General features: G+C 55.0%; 1 protein-coding gene across 4 annotated transcripts in view; it reads right to left on the reverse strand.

The window, feature by feature from the left end:
• Positions 1-16,469, reverse strand: part of ASB2 (ankyrin repeat and SOCS box containing 2) — a 42,933-nt gene extending 26,464 nt beyond the window's left edge. Inside the window, exons 1-2 of one of the 4 annotated variants that reach the window (XM_042990448.1) lie at positions 15,761-16,056; positions 2,478-2,756 (exon numbers count right to left, since the gene is read on the reverse strand). In XM_042990448.1, coding sequence (XP_042846382.1) covers positions 2,478-2,683 — 206 coding nt within the window. In that variant the 5' untranslated portion in view covers positions 2,684-2,756; positions 15,761-16,056. The other 3 variants (XM_042990449.1, XM_042990450.1, XM_042990452.1) reach the window with 3 other exon arrangements.
• Between the last annotated feature and the right edge of the window lie 659 nt (positions 16,470-17,128).

Here is a 17,128-nt window from a genome sequence, read left to right on the forward strand (position 1 = left end):
AGCCATGTGGAGCCCCGGGACATGTATGATGTCCTGTCCCGACACCTGCTCTGGGCTTTGGATGGCGAGTCTGCTATTTGGGGATAAAAGGATTCTACTGGGTCCTGTGCTTCTTGAAATGCCATGTCTGGGAATGTGGGCACAAACCAGCGTGTCTCTTGCCATTGGGGACCCTGAAACTCTGTGGGTAGGAGGTGGCTGTAATGAGACCCAAACCCCACTTCAAAGCGGAGGAAGGAGAGGCACTGAAAGAGGCCTTTGCAGGATGGGCAGAGCTGGTTAAGCGTCCGAGCGGCAGAGCGGGACAGACGTCGGTTCTGTTCCTGGTCCTGCTGTGTGCACGTTTATAACATCGAGCCCAGAAATGTCCACCTTGCGCGGCTTTTGGAAGGATTAGCTGAAAGGCTGTGTGCTGGGCGCATGGAAAGCACTCAGTGTGCATCTGGGGCGGGGCGGGGGGTGGGGGAGGCATGGGCTTCCCCAGCAGGACCCAAGCCTGCCCGTCTTCCAGAGATGAAAGGGCAGAGCTGAATCTGGGAGATTTCAGCTCCCATCAGGAGTGAGAAGGTGCAGGGTGAATCCCCTCCCCTGTATTACTTGTGCCTGGAACTTAGGTGATGGCTGTGCGACCCTGGGTAAGTCATTTCCCTTCCTCTGTGAGAGCTTTTGTCTCAGGAGGCTGGATAAGGGTTTGTGTCCCATGGTGGGTCTGTCCTTCCTTGCCCACCAGAGGAAAGAGGAGGTCAGGGTCCGGACCCCACGAGCCCACTCCGTTCTAACATTTGTAAGTGTCCCCAGGAGGCCGGGGGGTGGGGCCCCCCCACACTGGGGAGAAGGCTGCAGATACCCCAGGGGATGTTCTCTCTATCTGATCTCCTCTTGAGAAAGAGGAACTTGTGGTCTGACTTAGGATGAACCAGCCGGAACAGGAACCAGGGCCTCCCAGAGCACCGGCCATGAAGTCACTTCTGTTTCTAAGGCTGGGTTCCAGAATGGGACACCCTCAAGGTGCAGCCCAGTAACCTGGTGCCTCCTACTCCTTCCCGCCGCCCAAGGCGGCTGCCCATCTTCCCCCTTAGAAGAGGTTCCTCGGTGTAGGGCAGCCCGAGTCTTTGCCCAATCTGCCTGGCAGAGGAGGTCCAGCCTCAGCAAGGGCCAAAGTCACTTTGGGGAACGCCTGGTGGCTATCATCAGGACAGGGCTGGGATGTACCACCACCCACCTTTAACCCTGTCACCTGAGACTGGATATTAGAGACGGTCTGTCCCCTGTTGCTAAGAGAGCTTACGGGGCTTGCCCAAGGCCACACAGAAAGTCAGCTGGCTGCTGGAGACAATGAGATTTTTTTTTTAAGTAGGCTCCATGCCCCACCAGGGGCTCGAACTCACGACCCTGAGAGCTGCTCACTCCACTGACGGAGCCAGCCAGGCGCCCCTGGAGACAATGAGATTCGAGGCCCATGTCCTGAGGCCACAGAACATAACCATTCCACCCACCACCACCCCCCCCCCCCAAATACGGACTTGACCTAGATTCAGTGAGGAACAGAGCATTTTTAAACATAGCTTTCCCTCCTAAAAGCATCTTAAGATCCAATGCTTGATTACCTCTCTGGTTCCCACCTCCTGCAAAGAAGGTGCCCTCTAGATCTGTGCTGCCCACATGTGGCTGGTGAGCCGTGGCGATGCGGCTAGCCTGAACTGAGATGGTCTGTGAGGGCAAAGCGCACACTGGATTCCAAAGACTTGGTAGGACAAAGAGAACGTAAAAGTCTCCTTCGTAATTTTCCTATTGAGGATACGTGGCAATGATAATATTTTCCACCTAAATTGATTTCACCTCTTTGTCTTCCTGTTTGTAGTGTGGCTGTTGGGAGATTCAGAATTGCCTGTGTGGAACTTCGGGGGTGGCTCCCATCATATTTCTACGGTGCTGCCCCAGGAGGTCCTGCCATTGAGGTCCTGCTGAGACAGGGGAGCCAGAGCCAAGGAGGAATGGGTGACTCTGCTGGGCAAATGTCCCTCGCTTCTCAGACGTGTTTTCCCAGGAAGACTGCATCGGTAAGGTGGGGAGCTCTGCTCAGGACTCAGAACATCAACCCCACCGCATTCACATATAAAGCCAGTGGTACAAAGCCGAGCCATGATCTTTGGAACCGGATCGTTCCAGTCTCCGCAACACCATCTACTAGCTGTGCAACCTGGGACTAGTTACCAGCCCTGAGCTTCCGTGTCCTCGTTTATAAAATGGGAATATAGCAGAGAGCCTCCTGGAAGGTCTTTAAGAGGGTTAAATGAGGCGAAACGAGTATAGCGCCTACTAGAGTGCCTGGCCTGTCAAACCTCGGTAAGTTTCGATAACAAACGTGAGTCTTTAAGCTGTAAAAAGGTACCCTACAGACCGAGGCTTTGGTCTTGGGTTAGCAGCGTTTGGGATCTGCACCTCACGGGTATCCTAGTTGGCTTCTCCTCGCTCACCTGGTCCATGGGTAGAAATGGGCAGGTTGGCGGTTGGCTCGTGTGGACACAGTGGCCTCAGCCGTGGTTGGGCCCCGAGTCTTGTCAGCCAGGCTCTGCTCAATGGCCATCTGGACCAGCTCGTCCTCGCTCAGGCTGCTATACAGGCTGTATTCCTCATTCCCGATGGTACGCTGTCCGCCCCGAGCGCTGATCTCCATGGTCATTCTCTTCTGCCTCTCACCCCGGCCTCCAGAAGAGGCACTCCGAGGGGAGGAGAAAGCAGTAAGTCAGAAAGCCCTGTGACGAGACCGAAACCATCCTGGTCACTAACAGTTTGGCAAGAGAGTTATGTTGACCAGCAGGGAAGGCTGTGCTTTCCTCTGGCAAGCTCACGATCATTGTTTATCTATTCATTTTGTCACGTGATCCACTCAAACATCCATTCAGCTCCCCATCTCTCCATCCACTCGTCTGCTCATCAACACACCCACCTGTCTAGCCATCCATCCGCTCGTTCGCCCATCTGCCCGTTGATTCATTCTCCCGTGCAGCCATCTGTCCACCCACCTACTCATTTACCCATCTACATCTGTCCATTCATCCAACCGCCTAATCATCCGTCCAACCGATCGTGACCCGTCCCCTGATCTATCTGTCCACCTACCTGTCCACGTATCCACCCACCTTCCCATTCACCCGCTCTTACATCTCTCTATGCAACCAACCATCCGCTTGCCCACCATTCATTTTTCCATCCCAGACAGCTTGTCTACACGTGCATGCATGCTTCACTAACTGACAGAGTATTTATTGAGCACCTACTCCGTGTCAGGTGTGCCTCTAAGTGCTGGCGATATAACAATGATGCCCACGGACAAAAATCCCTGCCGTCACCGAGATTACACAACACTGTCTATGTTCCTTCCTTCCAACAACCTCCCATTCCAGCACGTCTCCTGGTCTCTGTGCTGGGCCGGGGCTGAGAACGTTAGAGATCAATCAGACATGGGCCTGCCCCTTGGGTCCGCAAGACCTAGTTAAAATCAATCATTAAAACGATTTGCCCTGTGAATTCCAAGGACTCTCTTCTTGAAAGAAATTGCCTCGGGGAGAAGTGGACTTTGGTTGAATCAACTCATTTTCGGAAATAAAGTCAAATCAACGAAGCCTGCTTTCTCTTTTGACTGGCGGACAGGCAGTGTGACCGTGGGTCAGTAGTTCTCAGCCCTGGCGGAACATTAGAACTCATGAGGCCGTTTGAAAACCACCCCAAATACCAGTGCTATAATTTGGTGTGTTTAGCAAATATTCACTCCCCGCTCCCCGGAGGCAAGGGTATCCCTGTTCCCTTCCCCGCTGAGATCGGGCTTGGCCCCGTGACTTCCTCTGGCCCATGAACGTTGGTAAACCTGAAAAAGCGGCTACTGACATGTGCACGTGCAGTGGGGTCTGTGTCGCCCCGGAGCCGCTGCCCGTTAGCCGGGCCCCAGAGTGGACCTACTTGGGGCAGCCTGAGCCCAACCCGCACAGGGGAGCCCCTCCCAGCCGAGACTGCAACCAGAAGCCCACGTCAGCCCAGCTGCGGTGACCCGCAGACCCACAGCATGAGAATAAGTGCTGAGTTGGGGTGCTTCGTGACACAGCATCCTTGGGGCTCCAGCTAACCGATGCCCAAGGGTATCCAAGTGGCCGAGAACCAGATGTAAGGATGCCGGACTTCCCACTTGTTTGGGAGGCCGTTCAGACTAAGATCCTAATACAACACCACTGTCTACCCAACAGAATGGCCCGCATGGAAAAGATGTGCAATAGCGGGGGGTGGGGGGTGGGGGGTGGGGGCAGGGCACGTGAAGCGACCGGATCACCCACCACCGTTGGTAGGAGTATCAGATGGTAAAAAGCCCTTTGGAAAATTGATGGCATTTGCCAAAGCTGAACAGACGCATCCGGTGACCCCCAAATTCCAGTCCCAGCTCTGGGGTCAAAAGAACCATGTACGTGTATTCACCATAAAACAAGCCCCAAAATATTCATAGCAGTGCCGTTCGTAAGAAAACTGAGTGGAAACTACCTAAGTGTCTCTGAACATTTGAATGGGTTGAGTGTTGAATGGGTGACCGCGTTGGGGTGTGTTCGCATGATGCACCAACAAGATAGACAAACCACCACTCCACACAATGGGACGATTCTTACAAAGCATAGCGAGCGAGAGAAGTCGGATCATAAAGAGCATCTATCCATGACTCGTTTATACAAAGTGCCAGCACAGGAAGACTAAACTGTGGTGACAGGAGTCACGACGGTGACCTTTGGTGGTTACTAACTGGGAAGACATATGGGCCAGACTTCTGGGGAGCCAACCACACCGTATTTCTTTTTTTTTTTAATTTTATTTTAAAGTTTATTGATTTTTGACAGAGAGACAGAAAGAGAGACAGAGACAGAGCATGAGCAGAGGAGGGGCAGAGAGAGGGGGAGACACAGAATCTGAAGCAGGCTCCAGGCTCCGAGCTGTCAGCACAGAGCCCGACGCGGGGCTGGAACTCACAGACCGCGAGATCATGACCTGAGCCAAAGTCGGACGCTCAACCGACTGAGCCACCCAGGCACCCCTGGTATTTCTTGAGCTAAGTGGTAACATGGTTGGTCGGTTCTCTTTGCGAGGAACCTGTTCAAGCGTGATCTTTATTTACACACCTCTGTGAGCACATCATACTGCAATAACACATCTACTTAAAAAGTAGGGGTGCCTGGCTGGCTCTAGTCGGTCCAGAACACGCGACTCTGGATCTCGGGGTCGTGAGTTCAAGCCCCATGTTGGGCATGGAGCCTATTGGAAAGGGATAATAACAATTTTAAAAAAGAATAAAAAAGTAAAATCATTAAAAAGTATACAAACTAGGTTTTAAAGAGTATTGGTGCTTGGGACCCCCTGTCTCAGACCAATGAAGTCAGAATCTCTGGGAGTGTGGCCCAGGGATGACACCTCTATTGAAAAGCTCCACAGGTGACTGGAAACCACCACTTAGGAGAAAAACTGAAGAATAAAGAATAAAGCAGGAGGGGCGCCTGGATGGCTCAGTCGGTTGAGCGGCCGACTTCGGCTCAGGTCATGATCTCATGGCTCATGAGTTCGAGCCCCACATCGGGCTCTGTGCTGACGGCTCAGAGCCTGGAGCCTGTTTCGGATTCTGTGTCTCCTTCTCTCTGACCCTCCCCCGTTCATGCTCTGTCTCTCTCTGTCTCAAAAATAAATAAACATTAAAAAAATTTTAAAAAAATACCCTGATATTGATAGATACCCTTCTAATTCTGGTAACAGCCCTGAGGGTCACAACGACTTCTCCATCCGGCACTAGCAAAGTTATTATTAAGCAGGTCTGGGCTTTTCAAGCACAGCTAGAGGAGGCTGCAGGTCTGAAGACAGCAGGTTCGCGAGCGAGCGGCACACAGGCATTTGGGAACAATGACTCTGTGCCCTGCCTCAGTCTCGCTGGTTATCACTCGCCTCTGTCTGCCTCTCTCCACCCGTCCTGGCTGGCTCAGGCCCGGATCTCCTCCTGCCTGCCTCGGCAGTGGCCTTCACGGCGGTGTCCCAGCCCCACCCACCCACCGTCCCCTCTGAGGACCCACACCCCAGACCTCACCAAGTCCCTCCTCTACCTGCACCTGTTGCCCGGGACTTCCAGCCCTTTGAATCCATTTCTTACTCTCCCTGCACCCATGCCCCCAGCACACCTGACCTTCCAGGTAAGGCGAAGACGCACCTTTCCCCCAACCCACCTGCGGCTCCCACCCCAGCGCCCTTGCTTGGGCTGTGCCGACTCATCTTCCTCCTTTCTGCACTCCTCAGGATCCCTTGTCACTCCTCAAGGCCCAGATCGAGTGTGCCTCTTCTTCCAGGATGCCTGCCTAGTTTCTTCCAAGAAGTATTCTGCTGCTACAACTTCTCCCTCTGGGCTGTGGTCAGTAGTTCACGTGTGGACCTGACCTTGGGTCCCCTTCCCGAGGCCATGGGAAGAGAATGCCTGGTTAAAGTTTACTGTACCCTCATGACCGCCTACCCAACAGCCAGTTCCCCCGTCTCCTCTGACAGCAGAACAACAGACAACAGAGCAGTGCCCGAGCAGAACTCTTCGGACAACAGAGTGCCCTTTCCCATGGATGAATCATGATTATTCCAAGCCAGTTGGAATGATCTCACCCCCTTGGCCAGTGACTCGTTTAGGGTGGATCTATAGCCTAGCTTTGTCCAAAGACACATAAAGAAAATTCTGCTGGGGCCTCCTAGAAAGAACTTCATCTTCCTAATAAAAGAGACAGCAGTGGGGAAAATAACTCCTCACCCACACCCCTGCTTTGTGTTTGGAGGACTTGATGCTTGGAGCAGCGGCAACCATCTTGTAACCATGAGGGGAAAAGTGCCGGTACCATGAGTTTGACAGAGTGAACGTTGTTAGGTCTTCTGGGTCCTTCATGATATTGTTGACCTCCTGAACCAATGCTGGTCTGCCCTCTCTGGCTTGATAGGTAGAGACTGAAGATCCTTCTGCTTTAAGCAAATGTTAGTTGGGCTTTTTTTTTATGCAGTCAAAATCATCTTAAAGTATGGTTCTCAGGTCTGGCCAAGAGTCTTGAAAACATGCCAAGGCCCTGGTCTCACCCGAGATGGATGGACTCAAAGCCTCCAGGGCTGGGGCCCAAGCACTGCAATGTTCCAGGCTTCCCTAACGATTGTAGTGCGTAGCCAGGGCCGAGAACCCTTTTCTCGATCAACATGTCAGGTGGCCATGCTGGTTTTCCACACTCGAGGAGGGGAAGGGGCATTGTGACCTCAGAATCATTTTGTGTCTGATGTTTGGGATGTTGATTTTTTGTAGCAGCATCAACATTAGTTTTGTGTATCGTAAAAATAGCCAAAGACGGGGAATCAAGAGATTTAGGTTCACATAACAACGGACTGTGAGCACCTCTCTTCCTCTCTTTGGCCTTCGATTTTTCCACCTGTTAAATATCAGGATGGCCTAGAGCGCGTCCTCTGATCCTCTGGTCCCCACAGGGGCGCTGTGCAACCAGGTGGGTCCCCAGCCCAGCTGACCCAGGCGCCCTGCTTCCCTGTGCCTGAGGTCTGGGTGGGCCCAGCTCACCTTCGGGAGGGTGGGGAATGGGCTCTGCCCAGTGAGAGGTGACCCCCTTGGCTGCCCCAGGGCCAGGGTCAGGCTTCGACCCACCCCGACCTGGCACAAGGCAGGAATCAGCGCACGTGGTGCTACACTGACCGGAAGGGCTGGTGCCCAGCGCCTGGCCTGGCATCGTTGTGCCCCCATCTGAGGGCATCTGCTCCAGGCCAGGTTGACAAGGGGGAAGACACTGGAGAGAGACAGAGACCTGGGTTATAGTAGCCATGTTGATACTAGAGTGCTGTATGACCTTGGCCAAGTCCCTGCCCCTCTCTGGGCCTCAGTTTCCCATTGCAAACAGAGAGTTTTGGGTTTCCAAGTGCTGTTCTGGTTCTTTAGCCTCTACAACTCAGTGAGACATTTGGTTTGTGTTTGTGCTATTAACCCCCAAACTCCCTGTCCCCAAGGGTCCCCTATGGCCACCTTAACAGGTCTACCATATGCAAAGAGCTTAGCGTTAGTCATGAGGAAATAAGGAACCCGGTGGTAGGGGAAGGGTCTCAGATCCGGATGTCAGAAGCCCCAGGTCTAGTTTCAATTTGCAACTTACTAGCTGTGTGACCTTCTTTAAATCACTTCCCCTTGCTGGGCCTTAGTTCCTTTATCAGTAACAATGGGAATGAGACCACCCACTTCACCACGTTCTAGAAGCCGATGCCTGTGCGGGGGCAGTGTCTGGGTAGGAGGCCCAGCAAGCAGTCGACAGGACCCCCTCCCGCAGCCATTGGCCCTGCAGCCTGGCATGAGCTGATCAGAGGCGTAAGGACAGCACCCAGCTCCTGGGCCCCTTTCCTGACCAGACGCTTGTGGGAGGAGCCAGGTAAGCATGACCTGGACCTGTCAGTCCCCTACAGCCAATTCCAGACTCCCTCCCCAACAGGTGTGGCCCAGACCCTCCCCAACAGGTCTGGTGGCATCCAGAGACTTGTCAGTTATTTCATGGCATTGTCCTGACAACAGCTCTAGAAAGCAGGAACGTCTTCCCTCGGCTTGACGTTAATTCTTCTATACCTCCACTCCTGAAAGGACTTGAGGCCCCTGTGTGGTTGCTCCCATTTTACAGATGAGGCCATTGAGGTTCAGGAAGGGGAAGGAAAAGGTTCACACAAGGAAGGACAGATAGCTGGAAAGCTGGGATTTGGAGCTCCGGTGTTCCAGGAACGCCATCCAAGTAACCAGCACGCGCATCGGCTCGGACCAGGCGGGGGTAACACTGCCATCTTCATCCAGCCAGGATGCCAGACCTACACCGGGGCAGGGAGCCCGCATCAGGCCCTGGACCTACCCAGAGGAAGGTGCACACAGACAGGCGAGGTAGACAATGGCCTTGAAGGGACCCCGGGGGAGAGGGTCTCAGCCCCGGAGAGCTTCAGGAGGGGACTCTGCAGCCCTGGGCCTAAGCAGTTACAGGCCCGGGATGCCTGCCAGGGACACTGGGGTCTGTCTCCTGGCGGAGGAGGTGGGGGTGGGGGGTGGAGGCGGCTGGCGCTGCTCGGTCTCAGCGGCAGGGGCAGTTATAAAGCAGCCTGTGGGGTCAGCTTGACCAGATTCAAGTCACAGCCTTGCCAGTGATTAGCTGTGTGATCCCTTAGAATCCCAAGCTCTCTGTCCATAAAACGGACTTAATAAGAGTGCCTATGTCATGTCAGAGAGAGGGACACTGATCCTGGGAGATGCCCTGTCCCTCTTCTGGCCTCAGTTTCCTTTCTCTGCATGCTGCCTAGCTTGATTTCTGAGGCTTCTGCCCAGGGCTGGGCCACCTTCTAGGCCTGAGTCCTGGAGAGAGGCCAGCCTTCCCTAGGGACCTTTTGGGAGGCTGGTTGGGATAACAAATAGCCCTTTCCCAGAGAAAGCAGGAGGCTGGTGGTTTTACCCGGGGAAACGAGGGGCCTGCAGAGGGAGGGGAGTTCAAGGGCAGCCAGTCCAAGACCAGCTTGGAAAGGAGAGACCAGGGCCACCCCTGGGGCCTCCGGGGGCCCCTCTCTTGCCCCCTTTGCAACACCCCAAACATTGGCTCCAGTGGAGCTCTCTCTCCAGGTGGCATCTGTAAAATGGGACAACAGCGACTCTGAAGGTTCCTTGACTTAGCACATGCAAAGCACTCTGAGCAGCACCCGGCCCATCCATAGTCAGTGTTCCTCTAAGCTGGGCCTCAGTTTCTCCATCTGTGAAATGGGCACACAGACGTGGGCCCTTGCAGGGCTGTGCTGAGGATGAAACAATAGCATTTACAAAGCGGTCCTTCTTGCCCTCAGTCCCTTCCCTCCCACAGATCCCAGCTTGCTGCCAGCCAGGGGCTGCCTGGGCAGTGGCTCCGGAGCGGAGGGTAGGGTCCCAGGGCTATTGGGAGCTGCGGTGAGAGGAGTGGCTCCGTCGGTGTCTTATCGGAAAACTGGTGATGGGGGCATGGTTGGGAGGGCATGGGCCAAGGAGGGGAACTGGCAGCCATCATCCAGCACCCCAGGCTGCCTCTCAACCAGGGACCGGGGTCAGGAGTATGAACGGGGCAAGCCACTTCCAGATGTGAGGCTGTTCGTAGACGGAACCCTGCTCATCCACCTTCCCGGCCCTTCCCTGCCTGTCACATGGCCAGTCGTCCTTCCAGATGCCGTTCAAGCATCTCTTCCACCAGGAAGCCTCCCTGATCTGATGTCTGAGGCATCCAGAGCTGCCTCCATTGCTCTAATGGCCTGCTCTGGGCCTCTCTCCCCATAGAATCCAGAAACTTCCAAATTGCATGACTCTATCACATTCGTGTCATGACCCCAGGATGTAACCCAAGGCCAGATGCACAGTAGATGTTTATTAAATGCTGGATGAATGAATGAATGAGTCAAACCTTGGAAGCGGAGCTGTTGTCAAGATCACTGCACCGGCAGGTGGTGCAGCCACGGGTGTCCCACCGCCCGGGTTCAGCCCTGGCCCTGCCACCTGTTGGCTGTGCGATGGGGAGCAGGTTACTTCCCCCACCCCGGGGACCTCACTTGGCCCATCTGTAAAATGGAGATAATCAGAGCATACAGCCCCTGGAAGCGTCATCAGATGAAATGAGGTAACGTGTATACATGCGGAGAATAGCACTTGGCACGCAGCCAGTGGCCCAGGAAAATCGTCTAATGTCATTCAATGGCTCCCAAGATGCTGTGATTCTCTGCTCTGACTCATCCCTGCTGGGACGACGTTCGCTTGGACCTCGTTCCCAGTTGGCAGTTTCCAAGGAGGCGCCTTCTGAGGGGCTTGGATTCTCCTACACCGTCCTCCATTTAAAAAGAGCGACAGCAACAGCGAGCCAGCCTTCTCTTGACAGCTGTGGTCGGGAGGTAAAGCTGTGGCTGTGGCTGTGGCCGCCGACCGGGTGGCTGGGTCAGTGATGGGGTCAGAGCACCCAGGCTGGATTCTGTCCCCTCATTGCAAATCCTCTGCTCCCCAGGGTCCCTCCTGCCCCCTCCGCCCTTCCTGCTCGCGTCACCCGCTGTCCTAGGAGCTTCGGGAAGGAGTCACAACCTGTTCCACTCTCCTCTCAGTCGCGGGTTTGAATTTATATACGAGGCGACAGCCTACAAATGACAGGTGTGGCATAAGTATTCCTCGGTGTCCACAAGCGTCTCTCAGGTGTGAGAGGGGCGTGTTCACCATTCGGTTTAGCTCGTACACAGCACACTGTCGCGTACATCTGTCACTGCCGATCGCAATGTGTGTTTGCGAAACCACCCCCTAATGCCTTCCCCTGCAGTTAATTTATGGTCTCACACACGTTGTGAGTTTGAGCCGCCTGATAAATCTGTGATAAGAGTATTGTTGTTCCCATTCTACAGATGAGGAAACAGAGGCACATCAGGGAGAAACTGACAAGGAAGAGACGAAAGCCTACAGCATCGGACTTGACCGTTGTCCTCCCCCCATGTAGCCGTCAGCAGCATCCCTCTGTTCTGTGGGTTTGAGGAAAGGCCGGAGTCACATTGAAGGCCGCATGTATGTAATCAGAAGGTCTATGTGTATATGTGTACATGGGAATACGTGCACATCTATTTTACAAGCGTATACGGTATATGTAATACATAATCTACCCATCTGCCAATTGCAAAAGTTTCAGTTTCTTGCAAAGATCACATGAGCCTCGGCCCGAGGCAATCCTGACAGCCTGGGGCCATGCGAGCAAGCGGGGACTTGGCTCCCAGGGTCTTTGACCCCACTCCATGCAAAGCCCAGTAAGTTTCTGTCAAAACTTCTCTCTCCGATCTGCCATTCCGTCAGGCTGTAGAGGGTTCTAGAAAATCCAGACACGCTTCTAGCTTGAGGGCTCATGGCTGTAAATCATTCAAATGTTCTCTCCCCTTCCTGGGTCCTACTGCTTGAAAAACTAAATCATAAAGGGAGCTGGTATTTGTGGTCCACTGCACCATTTGACCTTCCCAGTACCTGGTGGGGTGGGGTAGCACTCTTCCCATTGTGCAGAAGGGAAGACTGAGGCCTGGGTCGCAATTGGCCCAGTGGGTTGAGAACTGGCCTCCCTGCCCTTCTTTTTCATAGGACCCTCTGACAATGAGTATTCAGGGCATCGGCCAGGGGTCACTTACTCTGCAAGTTTCTGCCGGGGGTGAGCCAGCCCTGAGGAGATGGGGAGTGGAATCCAGGCCACTTTGTTTGGGGCCCCAGGAGGGGCTCAGGTCAAAGCCCTAGGGTAGGTTTCTGCAGTGGAGCAGTGTTGACAGGCCTCTGGCTGCTGGCTCTCGGGCCTCACAGCTGCTGGGGACTCTGAGCCTTTTGTCCAGACTCTTAAAGATTCTAAGAAGTCCCTCCCAGCTCTGCTAATCCCCGACACTTTGATGCAGTTTACAAGCCCCTGGCTTCCCTCAGGCCAGGACTTTTAGGCTTCCAAGGTTGGGCCAGGATTGCTGGAAGTTACCAAGGGGAACTGCTGGGGGGGGGGGGGGCGGCAGGTCTCCCCCACCCCCACCATACAGGCTCTCTCCCCATTGTATGGAGGGGAAGCTGAGGCTGAGATAGGGGTGGGCACTGGCCCAAGGTCACCCAGGTAGGAGGTGATGACCGGAGATTTGAACCCGTCCAAAGCTGGCTCTGTTCCCGCTCAGCCATGCCACCCGGCTCTGCCCATCCGATGGGCCAGGGAGACCAGGGCCCCGTCTGGTCTGGAGGTGAGCGCCCTTTGCTGACCTCACTCTGCGTGGATCTCTGACAACCAGTCTTGGGGGTTTATTTATTTATCGGTGTACATTGAGGAAGCCACCCAAAGCAGGAGGAAAGAGGGTGAGGAGAGAGGGAAGTAGGAAAAACAATGGAAAAAAATTTTTGTTGTTGTTTGTGGGTGGAAAACCATCTGTTTTCCAAGGAAAAGCATTAATTCCACACAGACGCAAAGGTCCACAATCTGAGACAGAGCCGTGAGCACCAGCTTAGAGGAGCATCGATGAAGGCCAGGTTTCCATTTTATTTCTTTGGGCCCCAAACTTGAACCTCCGGGCCCTTCGGTCATCTTTGCCTCAGTCTCCCAGACGGAAGGCTCTTCCCTCACCTGCTGGCCCTGCAGGGGGCTGGCCCTAGCCCCCTCCGCACGTCTCCTGACCCATCTTCCTGTCCCTCTCCTACTGCAGCCAGACCCACCAGTGGGGCTCAGCTGCAAACAGGTCTGGGTGCTGGATTCCAGGCCCCAACCCAGTTTCTGCCCAGGATTCGGCAAATGCCAGGCCCTGCCATCTGTGCTGGCAGCCTGGGGGGCGGGGGAGGGGGCCTTCCGGTCCAGGTCCGAGACTCCAACAGCCATCGCCCCTGCCCTTCTGCAACCCAAGTGCTGCCTTGCCCAGCCTGGTCCTGGGCAGCAGGAGAACATAAGCCCTCACCTTGGCCCCGGGGGGCCGGGGGCTCTGGAAACCCTAGCTCCAGTCTGCACATTAGGAAGGCTCAGCGGGGCAGGAGGGCCCTCCCAGACCCCCTCCTCACCTGGATCCAACCGCAGTACTGCCTGGAAATCTTTGAATCAGGGTCTCACCAAAGTCTTTCTCCTTTCTGTTTTTCGCTCCCCACCCCCACTGCCTTTATTGAAATCTTTTTCTTCTTCTCTCTGTTTGCCTGCTTTTCCTCTTTTTCTACCCCTCTCCTTTGTGTCCCTTTCTTTAAAAAATCAGGCAAGTTAGGAGCCAATTATATTCCTGGGCATTAATTAGTCCGAAAGAAGGTGCTAAGGATAAAAGGTAAAAATACAAACCAGTCCTGCGACCGGCCACCTCCTCTGGGCAGCCTGACCCTCTGTAGCTCAGAAATGGAAGGACATTGGGCGGGTCCAGAGATATTTTTGTGACTCCTTCGGGAGAACTCTCTTGGATCTAGCCTGTCCACAATATACAGGGACCTTATGATGCCTTGACTGTGCCAGGGGCGGGTCTGTTTACCACGGCGCTGGGCCCCAGGGAGGCCGTGGCTTTGAATGTGAACCCTGGAGGCCAAGAGGCCAGGGTTTGATCCCGAACTTAACACCTCCTAGCTGTCTGGCCCCAGGCAAGACCCTTAACCTCTCAGAACCTCAGTTTCCACATCTGGAAAATGGGAGTCATGATCACCTCTAACTCAGGATGCCCTTGAGAAGCGTCAATAAGAGAAGTCACCTCAAGCACTGGGCCAGTGCCTGGCTCCCAGGAGGTGTCTGATGAATTGCTCGCGGATATTGATTGCCATGTTATTCGTCGTGAGGTCACGGGAGTGGGGGCAGTGGAGGACCCGGGGCACTCAGGGCCTGACCTGTTTGTGCAAGAATGGATGATGCAAACGAGAACAGCGCCAGGTGGGGGCCACCGCCAGCTCCCGGAGGAGGCCGAGCTGTAAACAGGCCTGCCACCAGCTGTCGGGACCCATCCAACTGTTTTGGAAGTGACTGGGGCATCTGCCTGGGGCTGCCTCACCCCTGCTCTACCCCAGGCCTCGGATGCCGAGGGCAGGGGCCGTGGCTGCTCTTCCGGCCCCAGCCGGCTCTGTCCGGGGTCCCGGGAGCTCTCTCCACCCCTGCCTTACTTACACCCCAGCTTTCCCTTATGGGCGGAGAGTCCTGCTACCCTCTGCAGGGGGGTGGCCCCTGCCCTGCCTGCTGTCTCCGTCATTTACCTGTCCTCCCTAAGGAGCGCTGCCCCTCTTCTTCCTCATTCCCCTCCATTCCCCTGGCTTCCCAAGGAGCTGCCTAAAGTCAGATCGCACCTGAACCCCCTTTGCTCCAACGCAATCAGCAAACGTGCCATCTTCCCGCCAGGCCGGGGGTATCTGCATCTCCCTCTGGCTTCCCTCCCCACCACGCCAGTGTTGCCCCACTTCCTGAGCCTTTGTTGTAGCCGCTTGGCACCTCCCGACACCCCAGACCCACCCTGACTTGTCTGCCTTTGCCCCAGCTGCCCCTTCACCTGGAGGTCCCTCGCCCTGTCCTTCCGCCTGGTGACATCCATCCAGCCATCTTCTCAAAAGCTGTCCCCTCCCTGCATATGTCCTTGTGCACACACACACACACACACACACACGAGGCACTCTAGCGTCTCCGCATTCCCTCAGCGCTCTGTTAAATCTCACAAAGCATTTCTCATTCTCTACATGGTGTCAGTCTCTGTTTGCAGACTGGATTTCCTCCCGTAAGCCCCGAGCAGCTTGGAGACACAGCTCACCGCACCGGGCTGCTATCAGCCCACAAAACTGTGCACACAGAGGCACGCCATGGACGTACGTGACACTGATGCCCCCATGCATAAAAATAGCTATCTATTCACCTGACCTGAAAGCCTTTCTGAAAGTCACTTGTCCCCCCCCGGATACTGCCCAAGGCCTACGGAACCCACAATAGCAACACCGATAACCCCATTTCATTTCCACGTCCAGAAGTGCACCGCAGAGTGAGACTGTGAGTGAGCATCCCCCAGAAGAATGCGTACGTGTGTGCACACAGCTGATTCCACGTCCCCCAGGTCCAAAGTGAAAGTCACCAGCATGCTTTGTGACACAAGAGACTAGAGACAGGGACGCAGGCAAGGGGTCTGATGATAAGAATCACGACCAAGCAGCGCAGTGGTTAAGTCCCAGCCAAGCAACCTTCCCTGAGGTCTGTGTAAGAACGTTGAAAGCATGCATTACCTGTTAGGCTCTGAAACAGGGGCCCAATTCGGGGGAACTAAAAAGGGTTTTCTTGAGAGTGCCTTAATTCAGAACATCCTCCCTGAGTTTTCCTCCTGCCCTGGCCCTGAGCTTTGGCCGCTCTGCCCAGGCAGTCCTGAAGCACTTTCCTTTGAAGCAGGGAGTTTATTTCGGGCCCACCGCATGACCAGTGATGGCAAGCCAAACTATAAGATGTTGTGCATCTCGGATTTCCTGTTTGAAGATTGCACCGGGGGAGGCTGCCATGCCGCCTTCGGTTCCTCCACGGCGGCGCGTCAATTACGGACCTCGCGGCAGAGAGCATCTCCGAGCGCTGGCCCTCACGTGACGTCGTCGTTTGTGATCCTTGACATGGAGGCCATATATGGGTATGTTTCTGGAACTCCCCAGGACGGAGAGAGAGAGAGAGAGAGAGAGAAGGGGAAAGAGGGTGGGGAACGGGAGCGAGCAGGGGGAAATAAAAGAGACAGAGCCGGGGACACTGGGGGGCGTGAGAAGGGAGGCAAGTGCAGAGATGATGGAGAAGAAGGAAGAGGTGAAGGGGGGAGAAGATAAGGCATAAGTGAGAGAAGAAAAGAAAGAAGAAGACATAATTGGGGAAAGCGGGGAAGCAAAGGGAGAGGGACACTGAGATAATCAGGGGATGGAACGGAGCCAGGAGGGACTTGACAGAAGGGGGAGGAGAGTGGGAGGGGAGGCGGGGAGACAGGGAGGCTGGGAAGAGGGGGAGGAGAAGGGCGGATAAAGGGAAGGCAGGGAGGCAGAAGATGGACGGAACGAGAGCAAGGGAAACGAGGGAGGAAGAAGGGGGTTTGGGTTTGGGGTAAGGGGCCTGGGCAGATGAGGCAGAGCATGCCACAGGGGCAGGGTGGTTCAGGGATCCAGCTGCGGGGGGCCGGGACGCCGTGGGGTGCGGCTGGGCTGCAGAGGGTAGGGGAGCAAACAAGCAAGCATGTGGACAAGCCCCAGCAGGCACACAGCGGAGGGAAGCCTTCCTCCAGGGCCAGGGAAGAGGGCCCCTGTTTCTGGGATAGACCCAATGGCACAAGATGTCAGCATCATCAGGTGGCAAGGACAACACCCACGGCCACGTGCACTGAGCGTCCGGGATGCTCCTGGCACGTTGCCAGACGCTTCCATCCCCACAGGCTGGCGTGGGGGAGGGGGCTGGAAACGTCACTTGGTCCATTCTGAATACTCTTCTGAATTTCAATTTCGAAGGCGCTTTCGCCTCGGAGGATTTTGGGTTTCCGACCCCATAGCATGATTTCTTAATGCGGGGCGAAGGGCCAGCCAGGCACCCCTCCACTAACAAATGACGTCATCCTGCTGTACCCACACAACCTT

The sequence above is a fragment of the Panthera tigris genome, chromosome B3 (assembly GCF_018350195.1).
Source record: "Panthera tigris isolate Pti1 chromosome B3, P.tigris_Pti1_mat1.1, whole genome shotgun sequence".
NCBI lineage: Eukaryota > Metazoa > Chordata > Mammalia > Carnivora > Felidae > Panthera > Panthera tigris.